General features: G+C 44.3%; 1 protein-coding gene across 1 annotated transcript in view; it reads left to right on the top strand.

The window, feature by feature from the left end:
- Nucleotides 1-17,880, top strand: part of Hyccin (PI4KA lipid kinase complex subunit hyccin) — a 69,651-nt gene that overhangs the window by 16,173 nt on the left and 35,598 nt on the right. The window contains exon 6 of the mRNA XM_037412204.2: nucleotides 9,125-9,205. Within this exon, the coding sequence (XP_037268101.1) occupies nucleotides 9,125-9,205 (81 nt within the window). The remainder of the gene's footprint in view (nucleotides 1-9,124; nucleotides 9,206-17,880) is intronic.

Here is a 17,880-nt window from a genome sequence, read left to right as displayed (position 1 = left end):
ATAGCACAATACAAGCAGATGTTATGGTGGGATGCATGTTGGCAACGTGACCAAAAATTCGGTATGACTTTTATGTCGGCAGTGCGGTGAGGCAGGTCGTTCCAGTCTCTGGCAGTATGAGGAAAAAATGAGGCTTAAAATGTTACTGTTCGAGTTCGTGTACGGGTTGCTTGCAGTTGATGGCTGGTGCGTAATGACGTGCGTGATGATGACTGCATGATGTAAGGTGGGTGGTTCAGCGAGCTGTAAAACAATTTGTGAAAGAAAGGGAGTGTGACAACACGACGAAAAGCGAAGGATGACAAGTTTGATTCAGTCTTTAAGAGGGAAATGTTAACGTTATATGAATATGAAGAAGGAATGAATCATGTGCCACGATTCTTAAGTGATTCGAGTGCATTGATGATGTATGCTTGATGAAAGTTCCAGATGGCAGCAGCATATTTTAAATTTGGTTGGACAAATGATTTGTATGCGAGTAATTTGGCTTCTTGGGGCGCATGACGAAGGCGGCATTTCATAAATTCTAAGGTCTTGTTTGCTGATGAAATGACATTCGTTGAGTGCACAGTCCAGGAAAAGTCATGTGTAAAAGTTGGCTAAGTACTTATACAAGAGAGATGATTCAACTGGGATGTTTGCGATTGAGTAGGTTGAGAGGAATGGATTACGCCTGCAAGAAATCGAAATTTTCATTTTTTAGGGTTAAGGATCATTTGCCAATGTATGCACCAGTTATATACGTTGTCGAGGTTGTTGTGAAGTCATTCTCCTGAAGGTATAAGAGTTAATGGAGAGTATCTTAGTTACCTCTGATTCACTGATGACATTGCATTCATGAGTATCTCGGGGGTTGAATTACAACTCATGATTACTGAAGAGGACACTGAAAGCAGAAGAGGTGTGAAAATTAATATGCACAAAACCAGTATGCTTTGCAATTGGTGGTGAGACACTGTAAGTTGTAAAGGAATACATTTACTTAGGACAGGTAATAACTGTGAAGCCAAATCATGAAAGTTCCCCGCAGGGGCGCCTGCGCAAGTAGGCGTTTGGTGTGTAGCGACACCACCGACCCGAGCTAACGGGGGAGTTTCTACTCCCTCTCACGCCTAGCCGTGCGTGGCTTTGCCGTGTCTGTGGAAAAGGGGATCCTGGGGGTTGAGCCGACGCTGGGTGATTGGACCGTTAAGGCCCCCCGGCAGAGGCAACACACCCCTTTGGCCCCGGCTTCACGTAGACGGCACCCCTGGGCTGACCCAGCCAGGGGAAATCGGCAGTCGCCTTTTCCTATCTCTCTCCCTACATCTTCGTCTTTATCTCTTACTATTTATCTGTCCTGTCTTCTACTCTCTTCCGTTTACTTCCAAACTTCCTGGTGGCTAGGGTTAAGCCTGTGCAAATAGCCTACCTTGGTCTAGGCGCATTGGGTTATAGTGGCGTTGTACGGCTGGCGTCTGCAGGTTGCAGCATCCGCAAACTTGTAGCGTCCCCTCGTTGGGCTCCGTGGTGGGTGGCCGCCAACGCTGCTGAACAAAAATAAGACAGGAATGCATAGAGCATTCCCCCTACTGTCTGATCGTACCGGCTTAAAGCGGGTACGCAACGCTGATATAAATTTTTTCAACCAGCCAAAAGAAACATATCCTCACTTTCATGTTATCCTCTGTGAAAAAACTGAAAAGCAAGCCAGGACCGTCTCTCCTTTCCTAGTTTCTAGATGTCTCACCGAAACTCTTGGCACTTGGATACAAGGTAACCGAAATGGCTAGCGGAGACCTTCTCCTCGAAATCCGTGACAAAGAACAATTTGAAAAGCTAGACCGTCTTTCAGATTTCGGTGGCATACCAATAACCATAACACCACATAGATCAATGAACACAACTCGCGGAGTGGTATCTGACATGGACTTGCTTGACTTGACTGAGACTGAACTTTTGGAGGGGTGGAAGAGCCAAAATGTCACTAATGTACAGAGAATCATCATCATAAGAGATAATAAAGAAACACCGACAAAACACTTAATATTCACGTTTGCATCCAGTAAACTACCGGAATCTATTCAAACAGGGTACACGAAGACATCTATCGGGCCGTACATACCAAACCCTCGTCGTTGCTTCCAATACCAGAGGTATGGCCATGGCTCTAAAACTTGTCGTGGTTGCCAGACTTGTGCACAATGTGGAGTCCTAGGCCACGTGTCTGAGAACTGCAAACAACCGCCACACTGTGTAAACTGCGAAGGAAACCATGCCGCATATTCACGCTCCTGCACATACTGGAAAAAAGAAAAAGAAATAATTACGTTGAAGGTGAAGGAGAACATTACATTTAAGGAAGCACGGCGAAGAGGCGCTCCATTCTATGGACCTACATACGCTGATGCGGCGCGTCAGGGGGCACCGCCGCTCCAGCCCTCGCCACCCCTTCTGCCCGCGCATACCGAGCCGGTGGTTGTGGCACCTGCCCCCAAGGCGGCTTTAGCCCAGGCTACACCGCCTACTCCCAAACAGAGACCGGAGACTCCAGAGTCCTCGGGTCTCAAGGCGTCACCTCACCAGGCGAGGTCCGAAATGCGAACAGCCCGCACGTGCGGGCATCCAGTGCCTCCGAGGAGGCAATGGATACGTCGGTACCCTTGGTGCCGAAAGAGCGGCGTAACTCCTTGGAGCGCGCCAAGAAAACAAAAAGCAGATAACAGGGCCTGGTGACGGCCCTGTTAAGTGAACTCAAACTCCCTTTCTAAACAGCCACTCGCTTTTCGTACACACAGCACTATTTTACATTCACCATGAACACTCAAATTATACAATGGAACGTCAGGGGCCTTCTCAGAAACCTTGACGACATCCAAGAACTCTTACACGAACACTCGCCAAAAGTGCTGTGTGTACAAGAAACACACCTTAATTCAAAACACACAGATTTTCTTCGCAAATACGTTATTTTCCGAAAGGACCGTGTTGATGCCATGACATCATCTGGAGGTGTTGCCATCATAGGGAATCAAGGAATTGCATGCACACACTTACAACTCCAAACATCCCTTGAGGCAGTGGCTGTTCGAGCAGTTCTTTTTGAGAAACTGATCACAATCTGCACTATTTACATTCCTCCTAGATATCAGCTGCAAAAACGTGATTTACACTCTTTAATTGATGAACTTCCGGAGCCTTATGTTCTCCTTGGAGACTTTAATGCGCATAGCAGGCTATGGGGTGACTCTCGGTATGACGCGCGAGGTCGACTGATCGAACAGTTTCTTCTCTCGTCGAGCGTGTGTCTCCTAAATCGAAAAGAACCAACCTATTATAATCTCGCTAATAACACCTACTCCTCCATAGACCTAAGCATAGTATCTCCATCTCTTGTGCCTCTACTCCAGTGGAAAGTCGTCAGTAATCGGTACGGATGTGACCACTTCCCCGTAGTTCTGAGCACAACTACAGTAACTGAGTGTCCACCACATGTTCCCAAGTGGCTCATAAATAGAACCGACTGGGAACAGTTTTATACCATCGCTCATCTAGGTTGGAATGACATATGTACTTTGAACATTGATGTTGCTGTCAACTACTTCACAGCGTTTTTGATTGATGCTGCAACAAAATGCATCCCACAAACAAATGGACACCCTGGAAAACGGCATGTGCCATGGTGGAACTCTGAATGCCGAAACGCGCGCAAACAGCAAAACAGAGCTTGGAGGCTGCTTCGGAACTCACCGACAGCCGAAAGTCTTGACACCTTCAAGAAAATAAAGTCTCAAGGCAGGAGAACGCGTCGGCAGGCCAGAAGAGAAAGCTGGCAGAAGTTTTTGTCAGGGATCAATTCATACACACAGGAGGCTAATGTCTGGAACATGGTCGGTAGGATAGCAGGAAAACAAGTACACACACTTCCACTCGTAAACACTCAGGGTGATACCTTGGAAGATCAGGCAAACTTCCTCGGTGTACACTTCGAACAGGTGTCCAGCTCGTCCCACTATACTGACACTTTCCAAAAATACAGAACAAGAATAGAAAAGCAGAAACTCGAACACAAATGCACTAGATACGAGGCATATAACCAAGCTTTCAGTCTAGCTGAGCTGCGAACGTCTCTAAACTCCTGCAGTACTTCTGCCCCAGGTTCTGACCGTGTGGTGTATGAAATGTTAAAAAACCTACCAATCGAAACACGAAAAACCTTACTTTGTTTGTACAATGCTATCTGGTTTTCTGGCACTATCCCTACCTCCTGAAAAGAGGCTATTATTATTCCCATTTTGAAAGAGGGCAAGGACCGTTCTTTGCCTTCGAGTTATAGGCCTATTGCACTTACAAGCTGCTTGTGCAAAGTCTTCGAAAAAATGATAAACTGCCGACTTGTACATTTCCTTGAAACAAACAATTTGCTCGACCCAATTCAGTGCGGGTTTCGAGAAAGTAGATCCACCACAGACCACCTTGTTCGTATTGAGGCACAGATCAGGGACGCCTTCGTCCATAAACAATATTTTCTCTCTGTATTCCTCGATATCGAAAAGGCTTATGATACAACATGGTGTTTTGGAATTCTAAGAGACCTGTCCCACCTTGGCGTGCGCGGAAGAATGTTTCACATAATCGAAAGTTACCTGTCAAACCGGACATTCCGTGTCCGAGTGGGCATGGTTCTTTCTGGTGCATTGAGACGACGGACCGAATCCGGATTTGTCGTGGACGTGGACAGCTAATCCGCGAATGGTCCGCCTGCAGGCGCATCCACACGACGGATGGTGTCCTAGGGGAAAACAGCCGGATTACCCTCGACAGCAGATTCGGCGCTCACCTGCGCCCGCTGGCAGCAGACCGGTTTGAGAGTATTCAACATGGATGCCCGTAAGAAGCGAAGCTTGGCTGCGACGTCTGTCGTGTTGTGACAAATGAACGAGTAGTGTTATTCTTTCAGGAGAAAAGGGAGTTGCTAGCAGGATATTCTTTCAGCTACATTATTCCCCACTTGTAGAACTTCTAAACGTGTCTCCCGCCTTTTTTTTTTAGAAGCGGCACGTCGCCGGTTGCAGAAGTTGGAATATTTCACTACCATGACGGCTAAGAATCTCGCGTGTTAAGCGACGGCGGCGACATTTCCCGAACCACCAAAAGTGATTTCTGCATATTTAATCACCTGAGAACAAAGTCTCCGGAAACTAAGTAAACAATGCTCAAGCGTAGATGATGCCGACCAGTCATGCAGCTGTCCGCGAGCCATGGAGGACATGCCGCGAGCAGACGAAAAGTGTACTGGTTGCCACCGACCCCAAGCTATTCCGCTGAAGTACCGGCTCTCCCCCGCCAGAATCCCGATGTGAGAAACAGGTTGGGTTCATCCGTCGAGTCGCGGACGAGGGGAATCGCTGATGTGAGGTCACGTGACGCGCCGTCCGTCCCGCTACATCGGGATTCGATCAGTCGTCTGAATGCACCATTCCCAATTATTTGTCCAGGAAACAGGCGTGCCACAAGGTGGTGTACTTAGCTGCACACTTTTTCTCATCAAAATGAATTCCTTGCGCTTGTCCATTCCTCGCAATATGTTTTACTGTACATATGTCAATGACGTCCAGCTTGACTTTAGATCTTGCAATCTGGCAATGTGTGAGCGGCAGGTTCAGTTAGGTTTAAACAAGGTCTCCAAATGGGCAGAGGAAAACGGATTCCGACTGAACCCACAAAAAAGCACGTGTGTCTTGTTCTCCCGAAAGAGAGGCATGCACTCAGAACCCGACATTGAACTGAACGGTCAACGTCTGTCTGTTAATACGGAGCATAAATTCTTATGATTAATCTTGGACAACAAGTTGACCTTCGTACCGCACATCAAGTATCTAAAAACAAAATGTTTAAAAGCCATGAATGTTTTAAAAGTGTTGTCACGTACTACGTGGGGTAGTGACAGGCAATGTCTCGTGAACCTATATAGAAGCCTCATTCGCACCCGCTTAGATTATGGGGCCGTTGTTTATCAGTCTGCGACTCAAAGTGCTTTGAAGATGCTAGACCCCGCGCACCATTTGGGCATCCGCCTTTCTACGGGTGCTTTTCGCACCAGCCCCGTAGAAAGCCTTTATGTTGAGTCAAATGAGTGGTCGCTTCATCTGCAGAGAACTTACATGTCCTTTGTTTACTTCCTTAAGGTGAAAGCAGACAAGAAGCACCCCTCATACTCTACAATTAATGATTTGTCGAGCTCAAATCTGTTTCAAAACAGGCCTTCGATGAGGCAGCCCTTCTCAGTTCGCCTGAAGAGTCTAGCTGAGGAAACTGGAGTCTCACTTGAACACAGTTTTATGGCTCCTGTAGCATACCCCCCACCGTGGCAATGGCAGACTATAGACTGCGATGTGTCTTTTCTAGAAGTTACAAAACATGCGCCTATTGCCCATATCCGAACATACTTCTTGGAACTTCAACACAAATACACACATCCTGAGTTCTTTACAGATGCCTCCAAGTCTAACTCCTCTGTGTCCTACGTTGCTGTCGGCCCATCCTTTTCGGATGCTGGCCCTCTACATCCAGGCACAAGTATCTTCACAGCAGAAGCTTATGCGATACTTGTGGCGGCTAAACACATCAAGCAATCACAAAGACAAAAAGCAGTAATTTATACGGACTCCCTCAGTGTGGTAACGGCTCTGCACACTCTTAAAAAACACAAAAACCCAGTCCTTGTCTCACTTTACTCCATTTTGTGCACACTCTACACATTCAAACAACATGTTGTAGTGTGCTGGTTGCCAGGGCACCGTGAGATTCAAGGCAACGTGAGGGTGGATCAGCTCGCTGCATCCGTCCACAAAAGCACTGCCCCTACACCCATATCAATCCCGGCCCTTGATCTTAAGCCGTCTCTCAAACGAAACCTCGGGGTATACTAGCAGAGGAACACTTAGAAACTCTAAGAAAACAATATTTTTCATTACCCTACCTACAACATATACCTTTACACCCTGCAATGTTCGTCGGTAGGGAACCGCTTTTTAGTCATAAATCATTGTTAGCGTTTTTAAAAGAAATTCATAGTTTTAATATTATATACCCGGGCATTCCGTAGCACGACCTCTCCAGAGAGGTTTTTGCTGTGGTGGCTACACAAGAAAGCACTTGCCTCACGGCCCTTGGACGCAAGGGTATGAACGAGTGAGGCACTTGTGCTAATGCCATACATATCCGCCATCGTCTTTTATTATCACCAACTTTTGTCATCTATTCACACCACACACACCTTTCACGGCATGGTCATGATTTTATTACGTGTATGTTCTTACCCGCCTTACCGCGAGGAATTTTATGGCCCTTATACAGCCGCTTATCACAATCATTGTCCATATTTTTAGTAAGATGAACTGGCGCTCTTTGGCCGTGAAATGGCCCTTGCGCCACAAAACATCAAACATCATCATCATCATCATCATCATCATCATCATCAAATCATGAAAGTTAAATAACTATGATTGATTGATTTATTTGTAGGGTTTAACGTCCCAAAACCACCATATGGTTATGAGACACGCCGTAGTGGAGGGCTCCGGAAATTTCGACCACCTGTGGTTCTTAACGTGCACCCAAGTCTGAGCACATGGGCCTACAACATTTCCGCCTCCATCGGAAATGCAGCCGCCACAGCTGGTATTCGATCCCGCGACCTGCGGGTCAACAGCCGAGTACCTTAGCCACTTGACCTCCGAAGCGGGGCAAAGTTAAATAACTAGAAAAATAAGGATGGGGTGGAGCACATACGGCAAACATTCTCCAATCATGAAGGGAAGTCTCAAGAGGAAGATATATGAGAGCTGCATCTTACAGGTACTTATTTTTGGATAAGAAACCTAGTGGCTTACAAGAAGGGTTCAACTTAAATTGAAAACTACGCAACGAGTGATGGAAAGAAAAATGAAAGGTGTAATGTTAAGAGACAAGAAGAGAGCGAAGTGGGTCAGGGAACAAACTGGGGTTCAGGATATCAAGGTTCGAATCAGCAAGATGAAATGGACATGGGCCGGGCGCATAGGGCATGTGCAAGGTAACTGTTAGTCATTAAGGCTAACTGACAGGTCTCAGAGAAGGCAAATGCATGAGGGATGAGATTAAGAAGTTTGCAGATACCATATGTCAGCAAAAAGCATAGGATCGGGCTGATTCGCGGTACACATGTGGGGCCTTTGCCCTGCAGTTGGCATAGTCAGGCTAATGATGATTTCACATGTAACTTTTTGTAAAGGGGATTTCACTGCAGTGGCGGAATGTTATACTATGAATACACATATCCAGGGTAGATCCACATAGTCATGAAGCCCCACTTGAAGGTTAAGTGAACATATTGCCCCACATTGATTAACCTTTTTTTTAATTTTGAAAGCTCTTTCTACTGGCTTTTGTGTTCTAAGTGTAGTGTGTAACATATTTTACAACTGATTACTTACATTCTACTGAAAGCCAAATTCTGCTGCTACTCGAATTTGCTTCTGCTTTTTTTTAAACCAAACAGAACAGTTGCATGTCTTGTTTCAATTTTGAACAAAAAAATTGTGTAAGTTAGTTCGGCCTCAACAATAGTGCTCATTTTCGTTTATTATACATGATATACAGCATTCAAGTTTAATTTGAAATTTTTTGACCTAAGCACTATTCGCTATGATTTCGCTTCCAACGTGAAATGTACTGTTTGCATGAGCCTAAAGTTATCACATACATAGGCATGTGCCGGGTTATCCGTATAAGGGTGAGGGGCGAGTTCCACAGTTGCCCATCAGTTGAGTACGAAAGAAGCTAAGCATTCACTAAAACTGAAAATAAAGCAATGACTTGCTTCCCACAATGGCCTGCATTTGGTGCCTGCCTTTGTGAGCGTAGTAACTGGCTTTCCGGGAAGTTACTGGCCATCATTCTTGTCGAACACCTGGGTCACTGTAACTGTGCAGATTAAAAAGCAATGAGTAGAACAGGTCAGACAAAGTTAAGGTAAGGGGGACACTCTTGGCATAATTGTGCGCACACCTGTGGGTGGTCCTTGTCTTGCTGCATTGCTTTCTACTAGCTGTGTTTGTTGCCCGACATTATTGCCAAATTTCTTCCCATTTCTCCTAAACAGCAAATTCTGGACAATGAGGGCAAGCCGACGACGACGACCTACCACATCCCAAGCATTAGCAAGCCTTCGATATACCACGAGGTGTGTGTAAGTACGGTCTTCTTGATTTCTCTCTCCCACCGTCTGCCTGCTTCCACTGCCATCACTGCTGTGTCCTGCCGCTCCAGTTCTGCGCACTCTAAGGAACGACGCACCGCAGTGGCGCACGCTGTTATGTTCACGCTGTCGCTCGCCCATCGTCGTCGTCTGCGCGGCCTGCATTCGTGAGTTAACTGCAGAGGACTGCTCCTGCTGCTGCTGCTCGTCTCACAGGCCTGAGGCACCTGACACTGCGTGTCCTATATCGTTTTCTTATTCTGAGTGTGTTTATGTTCAGTTTAGCAGTAAGCAAAACCAACAAAATAGGTGGTAACCAAAGTGCTCCTTATGACAGGTTCTTGGAGAATTGTACCAGCTGACAGTTCCTTTAGGCAGCATACGCGGGCTACCCTGTCACGGTGGTCTAGTGGCTAAGGTACTCTGCTGCTGACCTGCAGGTCGCCGGATCGAATCCCGGCTGCAGCGGCTGCATTTTCGATGGAGGCGAAAATGCTGTTGGCCCGTGTGCTCAGATTTTGGTACACGTTAAAGAACCCCTGTGGTCGAAATTTCTGGAGCCCTCCACAACGGCGTCTCTCATAATCGTACAATGATTTTGGGATGTTAAACCTCGCATATCAATCAAGCATTCGAGGGCTCATTGGTCAGCTGCTAATTCGAAAAAATATGTTATGTTACACCCGCTGTTGTAACGATGCAATTTGGATGCTGCCTATTGGTCAAAATGAATTTCAGAAAGGTCCTCAGGGCTGCACATAAGAATGTCAAAACTGAGTTGCTGTAAAGCATGGTATGTGTAGCAGTTGTGACTGCATAGACATTTATTTAGTTGCACGCTTAGTCCATGCATTCTTAGGCGTAAGACGCTGTAGATGTCTTTGCTTCTTAATACTTGGGTATGACTTCTGGGCTGAAATGAAGTGAATTTGGCTTTAGCTTATTTGAACCAAGTCAGTGCTGTATTGAAGAAAGGAAGGTGAAGTTTGTTTGCTTCTACATAGCATGACACCTGGAGCAGCTGCAACTACTGTCGAACCTGTTTATAAGGAACTCAAAAGTGCTGCAATGAATGGTCGCTATAACAGTAGTTCATGGTATATGGACCCGCCTGTAAAAACATCCTTTTAGTAGCCAAAACTTTTTTTCCTGTGTATTTTTATTCGAGAGTCTGAATAGCCCCCCTTCTGACAAGTTAGGCCTTTTCGTGTGTTAAACCACGCCCGTTTGCTCACTAGTGAATTCAACCATGTTTGCAGTAAAATCGCGCGGTGATGCCATTTCACTGTGGTTCCACTGAAGCGCGGCACCGCCATGTCGAACCAATCAGCCCTGGCTAGCTGCGTGCAGCACGTCGCTTACTCGGCTCTCTCCGTCGCATGCCAGTTCACTTGGAGTCCAATGTATGCGGGCGTCCGTGCTTTCTTCACACATGCTTCACTCGGTATTGTGCTCGGGTGCGGCAAGTAGCCTGTTCATTAACGCAAAGAAGAATTTGGCGAGCAATGCATGCAAGCGGCCTCACACGACGCTGCGGCAGTGGCAAACTTGGGAACGGCAGCCACACGCTTGTACCCTAGTCACTCCGCTGAGGAGCTATCTGCAAATGACTGTGATAAAGTTGCTCGCCGAGTTATTGGCACGTTCAACGCCACCGGCCACCTTGCCCAATGACCTCGCTATTGCACTCTTGTGATGCTTATCCGTGAAGGCACCGTCGCAACCACGCGAAAGTCATTATCGCTAATCAACCGGTTTCTGCCGTTATCGAAAAGTGGAAAATTTTTTGCAGCACATTGTGGTGTCGAAGAGTTGAGCATCGCAGTGAACTTATACGTGACAAAAGTTATCGCTTCTGTTATTTATGGCTTCTTGCGTTCAAAGGCATTGTTGATTAGTCGTTGCCGGTCATAGATGGCGTGAGCGGCGTCAGCAAAGTTTGCCGTGCGAAAGCTGACCACAAGTCTTTATGCTGTCTCGTATTTCTTTACGTGTTTTTTTTTACTTCCGTTTTGCCGATGAAAAAACGTCTGCAAAGTGAACGACCCTGCTCACAAGGTCCGAAATCTGCGTGCGGTGCTTGCAGCGATCTATGATATCTTTGTCGCTTGTAAACTGCAGCGAGGCACATGCGAGTGCGCACTTATACGCTTTAGAATGCCTTTTTAAAATTTTGTTTTCACTTCATATGTGCCATATCTTTACCGTAAATGTGTTGGAAGTGTTCGTTGTAAAAGTAGGGTGTTTTGAAAAGTGTTCTGGAAGTAGGGGGTTTTGAAATATGTTCGCAACATGTGGACTCAGTTTTAAAGGGTAGCATAGGAAAATCGTAAGTGCACCAAAATATGGTCATTATAACCAATAAATCGTTATATCTAGGATTGTAATAAGTGGGTTGACTGTACTTATATCTTTTTATTAATGTAGTTTTTAATAGACGTTTTTAAATCACACTAGCACCACCAGCAGGCGTGCAAGCGCTAATGGGAAAAGTAGGTACGCCGCAAGAGCAGCAGCGACGAGCGCGCGAGCCTGTTGCTTCAGCTTTTTGTTTGTACTGTGCCAGCGCTTCTAAGATCAAGTGAACTCGGCAAAGTTTGTTATATTACTGTGGGATACTCTCACAAACTGCTGTGTTAGGGTGAGATTGTCTATGATTTACACTACCCCCTCCCCCGTTCAACGAGCTGAGCGGCTCAGAAGCGTCTGTTAATTATCCTTTAGAGTCAGTCCACCTTCGGCATACATAGAAAACAATGCAACTTAGTTGCCTGAAGGGTGCAAGCACAGTCCATAAATTCACGGATGCTTAAGGAATCAATATGCTTTGACGCTGTTTACGAGTAAATTGTACTGTTCTGGTATATTTAAAGAGCGATTTAGAATAGGCTCAATTTCGTGTAATAAAATACATTGACTAGACCACTGTGCGCTGCTCACAGCATATGCATCTACCGTCTTCCCCTGGCAGTGTAACTTCAAGAAAGCCTACAGGAATAAAAGAGAGAAGTACGACTAGGAAAAAAAACGGAAACGCTCACTCAAGGCTGAAAGGTGTTCGCACGTGTTAACAAACATATATAAAAAATGGGGGTGCATTGCACATGTCACAAACAGGCACAAAAAGTAAAACAACCAAGACTCATGTTTACAGTTGATTATTAAAGTCAAGTTTCTTGTGTTGTAGCGATAGCGAAGGTTAAGGGACTTCAACAAAGTGGGGGGCTCTTTATGATATGTCTCTGAGATTTGTCGCATGGGTGATCACCACCTTTAAGATTACCAGATCTTTAAAATTAAAATTGCATTTGCATGACTGAGAATGCGAGGTGTGATGCGATGACTTCAATAAATGAATATTGATGCTCTCTGAGGCGTGTGTTGGTTCGTCAACCAGTCTGACCGATGTATATACAGTCGAACCTCGCTACAACGAAACTGACGGGGATGAAAAAAATTTTCGTTGAAGCGAAACTTTTGTTGTAGTGAAATCGAAAAAATATAGCTTATCTGAGCTAGCAAAACGAAGGAACGTTTGTTCTCAAAATTTAAAAAGTGTCCGCTACTTCTTATTCTTTCCCGACAGCGTCGCTACATAATTCTCACCCATGCATAGCGAGGCCATGATGAAAAGCATGCTGAAACAAGGCCTACAGCTACTTTTGTGAATTAACCGAACAGCTGCATTAACACGTTAACACCAGCAGCTGTCCGCCGTCTAAGTGTATCTGACAACGTTGAGATGGAGGTAGGGTATCGTGGAGCGGTGACTTTTGCCTTATTTTGTGCCATTCTTATCATCCACCACTCGTGGCTAGCTGATTTTGTTGATAATGCGGACGAACAGCTGCTCTGATTAGTTACCACAATGGCAAAGTGCGAACGAAATGATATGCATTTGCACCGAAAAAGGCATCGTTCCGCACAGCTACGTGAAAGAAAACCAAGAAGGCCATAAACTGGGTGACTGAGCTTCAGCTTCGGAACCTCTGCGGCTCAAAAGCAAGCCAGTGGCAAAAGCAGGGCAGTCTCATTGCCATCGCTATCGAGCAATGGCGGCGCCCATGCTTGCTGAACAGCAGCGGTATAACGGCGGTTTCTGGTGGTGCCAACGCGTGTTTTGTACTTCGTCGACATAGTTTCAAGTTCTGAAAATGCATCGAAATGTTAAAGACTGTGTTTATTGTATAGCAATAAATATCTGGGCCTGGAATAGCATCGCGAAATTTTGTTGAAGCGGGACAGCAAAGTAAAAAGTGTTCGTTGTGGCGACAATACTTATGCATTGACTCCTATGGACTGCAAATGGGGAACCGTGAATTTTTCTCTGTAGTGGAAATATTGTTGAAGCGGCGTTCATTGTAGCGTTGTAGTTGAACTGTATGGGAACACAAAAGGGATTCGGTTAGCAAGTTTTGCAAAACAATTGAAACAATTATCATACCCCTCATGGTACTCTTCTTTGCCCACTGTTAACCCCTGCGACTGTGTGTGCTCTACAGAAGAAATAATGCAAAAAATAATGCAAAGCTTATGGTGTGGAAAACACAACCCTCACCTCGTATCACTTAAGTTCCTTTCAGACTGTGCAGAACATATGCTTAGAATAAGTGCAATATTTCTAGTTTATTCGTGGGTGAAGCTCGTCCGAATTAATCTTTGTTTGCAGTGTGAATGAGCTGCTCACAAATCGATGCAATATGATATAGGCAGGGCACCGCTGCCTTCTTGTAGCTCAGGTAATGTGCCCAAGTTTGTTCTTGTTTTTTTGCCTAGCATAAGTACAATATCATTATTCCTCATTGAACAATATTTGAATGCGCCAACACGAAATTCAATGATGGTCTCACTCAATGCGGAATATATATTGCCAGCAAATATGCTCCGCAGATACACTTGAGCATCTTATAAGAAACCACAAATTATCAGAGAAAGGTATTTCGCAAGTGAATTCTAGTTCCATCTCTTGTTCTAAAGACGTTCAGAATGTGTTTATTTCTTTTTATCAGTGCGTGTTCTGTACATAAAAAAATTAAATTTTTATGGTATACTTGCAATAATTCAAACTCTGAAAATTCATACTTTTGATTAATTCAAACAAAATCCAATTTTTTGGTTGGCTTTCTAATCTTTCAATGTATTTAAAAGCCTTTTACTTTAAATTCCATCATTTGGTTGATTCATACTTTTTTGCAGTACCATACCAGAAAATATCTGCTGATTTCCCACTACTGTTTAAAAATGTGTGCTTTTATAATTCTAACAGTCTAAAAATGAAAAATAAGCACCTCAGGCCTTCAAGGAAAAAGTCTTTGCTAGTAAACAAATGTTTGAAACAAAGTACATGCACTGATGCTTCTCAACTGGTATAGAGTGTGTCGTGCTGAAGACACATACCTATAGCAGAGAAGTTGGCAATTCACAATTTCTGTAAAACGTCTGATCAGCAGTGAATGGCCGCCCCACCGTGGTGGTCTAGTGGCTAAGCTACTCGGCTGCTGACCCGCAGGTCGTGAGTTCGAATCCCTGCTGCGGCGGCTGCATTTTCGATGGAGGCGGAAATGTAGGCATGTGTGCTCAGATTTGGGCGCACGTTAAAGAACCCCAGGTGGTCGAAATTTTTGTAGCCCTCCACTATGGCGTCTCTCATAATGATATGGTGGTTTTTGGACGTTAAACCCTTATATCAAATCATCTATCAGCAATGAATGGCCAATAAATTTGTGGACATTACACCTCTGCTTTTTCTTCATTGTGTGCAGTTAGGGTTTAAAAACTCTTTAAAAATTTTTAAATGTGATAAAATGAATGCCTAGCCATAATGTGTGGTGTCGCCTCACCTAGTTTCGCTATCTGAGAACTTCTGATAATTCAAATTTTTCAATAATTGATACAAAGTGCACAGGTTCCTTCGAGTTTGAATTAACCAGAGTCGACTGTAGCATTAACACTTCTGTGCAGTCCTAAGTTAACGGCCCGATCAAACCGTGATGGTATTAAAAGCCATAGCGCTTTGTGAGCTGGTCATCGTTGAATAACTATGAACTCAATGTTCCAGCTCACATTCCTCACGGTAGGATGTTTTTACCACATGTATCAGTGTGCAACAACTCGCATGCCGCTCATCTTCTGCGTTCGATGTACACCTGTCCAGTGATACCTACACTGGCTGCTTTTTTCATTTCTCATTTCATGCATAGATATTAGTGCAGGTGCATTCAAATCCTATTCAAAAAGCGGTGACATGTTCTCTTCGTTTTGTGCTCGCACGGCGCCAACGAGCAGCGAGCGCAGCAAGAGCCCGTTCTCTCCGCGTACAAGGGCGTTGTGGGATTGTTTGAAAAGGGTCTATTAGTAGCCTTTTTTTTTTTACTAGCTTCGTTTGCTGAGCCGCTGGTAGTTTACGCAGTCTGTGCTTCTACGTTCTTGGCACCAGGTTTTGAAGTGTGAAAGATGCCCTCTGCAAGAACATGAAAAAACTATTTGCAGAGAAAAAAGCAAAGGTGCAACATTTGTGCAAGTCATTACATTTGTATTGAGTGGTTCCGGTTGAATGCAAGCACGCCCCGCCGCGCTGGTCTAGTGGCTAGCGACCTGCTGGTCTGCGGCTGCTGACCCGCAGGTCGCGGGTTCAAATCCCGGCTGCGGCGGCTGCATTTTCGATAGAGGCGGAAATGTTGTAGGCCCGTGTGCTCAGATTTTGGTGCACGTTAAAGAACCCCAGGTGGTCGAAATTTCCGGAGCCCTCCACTACGGCGTCTCTCATAATCATATGGTGGTTTTGGGATGTTAAACCCCACAAATCAATCAATCAATGAATGCAAGCATAAATTTTTATGAAAATTAAACCAAATAGGCATTCAGACATGGATCACAGTATTTTATAAATGTACAAAGCAGCCAGCAAGACTTTGTAGAGCATATACATATCAATATTTATTGACTTAGTTGGCTTGGCAAATCAAGTGCTAAATGTGCATTAATTAAGGTACTGTTGCTTTGACTGATAGTTGTAGAGATTATCTTCAATACTGTCAATGCAGTTTGTGAAACTAGTTTTTCTGTGAATTTTAAGTAAACATAAATTGTAAGTAAACCATGTCTACTGCATTGAAAAAAAATTGCAGCTTCAGTTTGAGCTTAGAGCACTATTACCCATGAAGACGGAAATAGGTAGGTTTTGTCGGGTCTGCAAGTTATGTAAAGATTAGCAAGATTGATAAGGTACAGTAGAATGCTGTTGTAAAGACAATGATAGAATATTTAATTTCACACATGTCGACTGTTTACCAGCAGATTACCAGCAGTACCGCATGTACTAAAGTTTCTATAATGTTTGCAGTGTGTTTGTAATCAAGTATTGTGCAAATATGAATGTCACTTGTGTTTCCTTCATAGCATGTGCATTGCACAGAAGTGTTTTTCGAATGTGTGTTGTTTAATGCACAGTCATCCACCTTTGTAGTTAACTGTTTTTGTTTTTGTAGTCTTTGGTTTACAGAAGTAAACATTACAGGGTAAAACAGCATGTGGAGTTCTCCATTATTTATGTGTGAAATCAATTTTTGCATAATACCTCAGCCCAGTGCATGTGAATATACCAAATGATCGACTATAACAAAGTAATGATATCCTTCTTCTGTGAGATCCGACGTTGTGTTGGTTATAGTGAAACAAATATTGTTTCCACTTAGCCAAAACATTTATTCTAGCTGCTAGATAGTCCAGTTATAATATCAAATATAGAAAATCTCTGACGCCGGATGTTGCTTAGTGGGCCACTCAATTGCCAGGTGTGGTCTGTGGGGCTGTAAGTGTAAGGGTCAACAATGTTGCTGCCACGCCTCAATGAAAATGCTTCTTTATCAGAAAAGGGATATCAACCGAGGATTGGTATATTCAGTTTTCCGTGGAAATCCGTGTTTCTATACTCGTGGACAACTTTTTTTGGCAATGAAGGGGAGGGGAGCTACCACAAATGTAATTTTTTGTGAAGTAGTTCAATTCATTTGCACTTAAAATTACTTTCATGTCAATAATAACATTGCATACTATTTGATTTGTCTGCTTAGACAGCCATTGTTAGTGAAATTAGTCGTAAACTCCTTTGGTGCATCGTCGATATAGCTGGAGGGGCGACGAGTGCTCACCCTGAGTTGAAGATGCCATTGTGACTGCGAGGTACATACATTTTTGGTGCACGTAAAACATGCAACTTTCCCACACATATAAAAACGAGAAATGACATTGCATCTAGTAAAACAATGAAGATGCCTCCTTGGTGCATGCTGCGCTATGTAAACTGGATCTTGTAGAAAATAAATTAGTGTCATCTGTAAATTTTCACATGCGAAACACGAATGCAATTGTGAGACTATATTCTTCAGCAGTGGCACATGCCCAATTTGGCTCCATAGCCTTCCTTTCATTGCCAAGGAAAGTTGTCCCTGTCTATAACTGTCAGTAATCAGCCCAAAAACAGTTTTGTAGAAGAAACACTTAAAAGAGAGACTATTTATTGCATGTTAGCAATTTACAATTTCACAATACAATAAACATTGCTCCTACTGTGAGAAGATGCTCAGTAAGGGAAAAATGCACAAAAATAAAATGCAGGTAGTGACACCACCTTCAATTTTCCGCACCAAATGCTGTGATGT

This window comes from Rhipicephalus microplus, chromosome 1, assembly GCF_043290135.1.
Source record: "Rhipicephalus microplus isolate Deutch F79 chromosome 1, USDA_Rmic, whole genome shotgun sequence".
In the NCBI taxonomy this organism is placed as follows: Eukaryota; Metazoa; Arthropoda; class Arachnida; order Ixodida; family Ixodidae; genus Rhipicephalus; species Rhipicephalus microplus.
The sequence above is the reverse complement of the archived record's forward strand: the minus strand, read 5'-3'. Positions and strand labels throughout refer to the sequence as shown.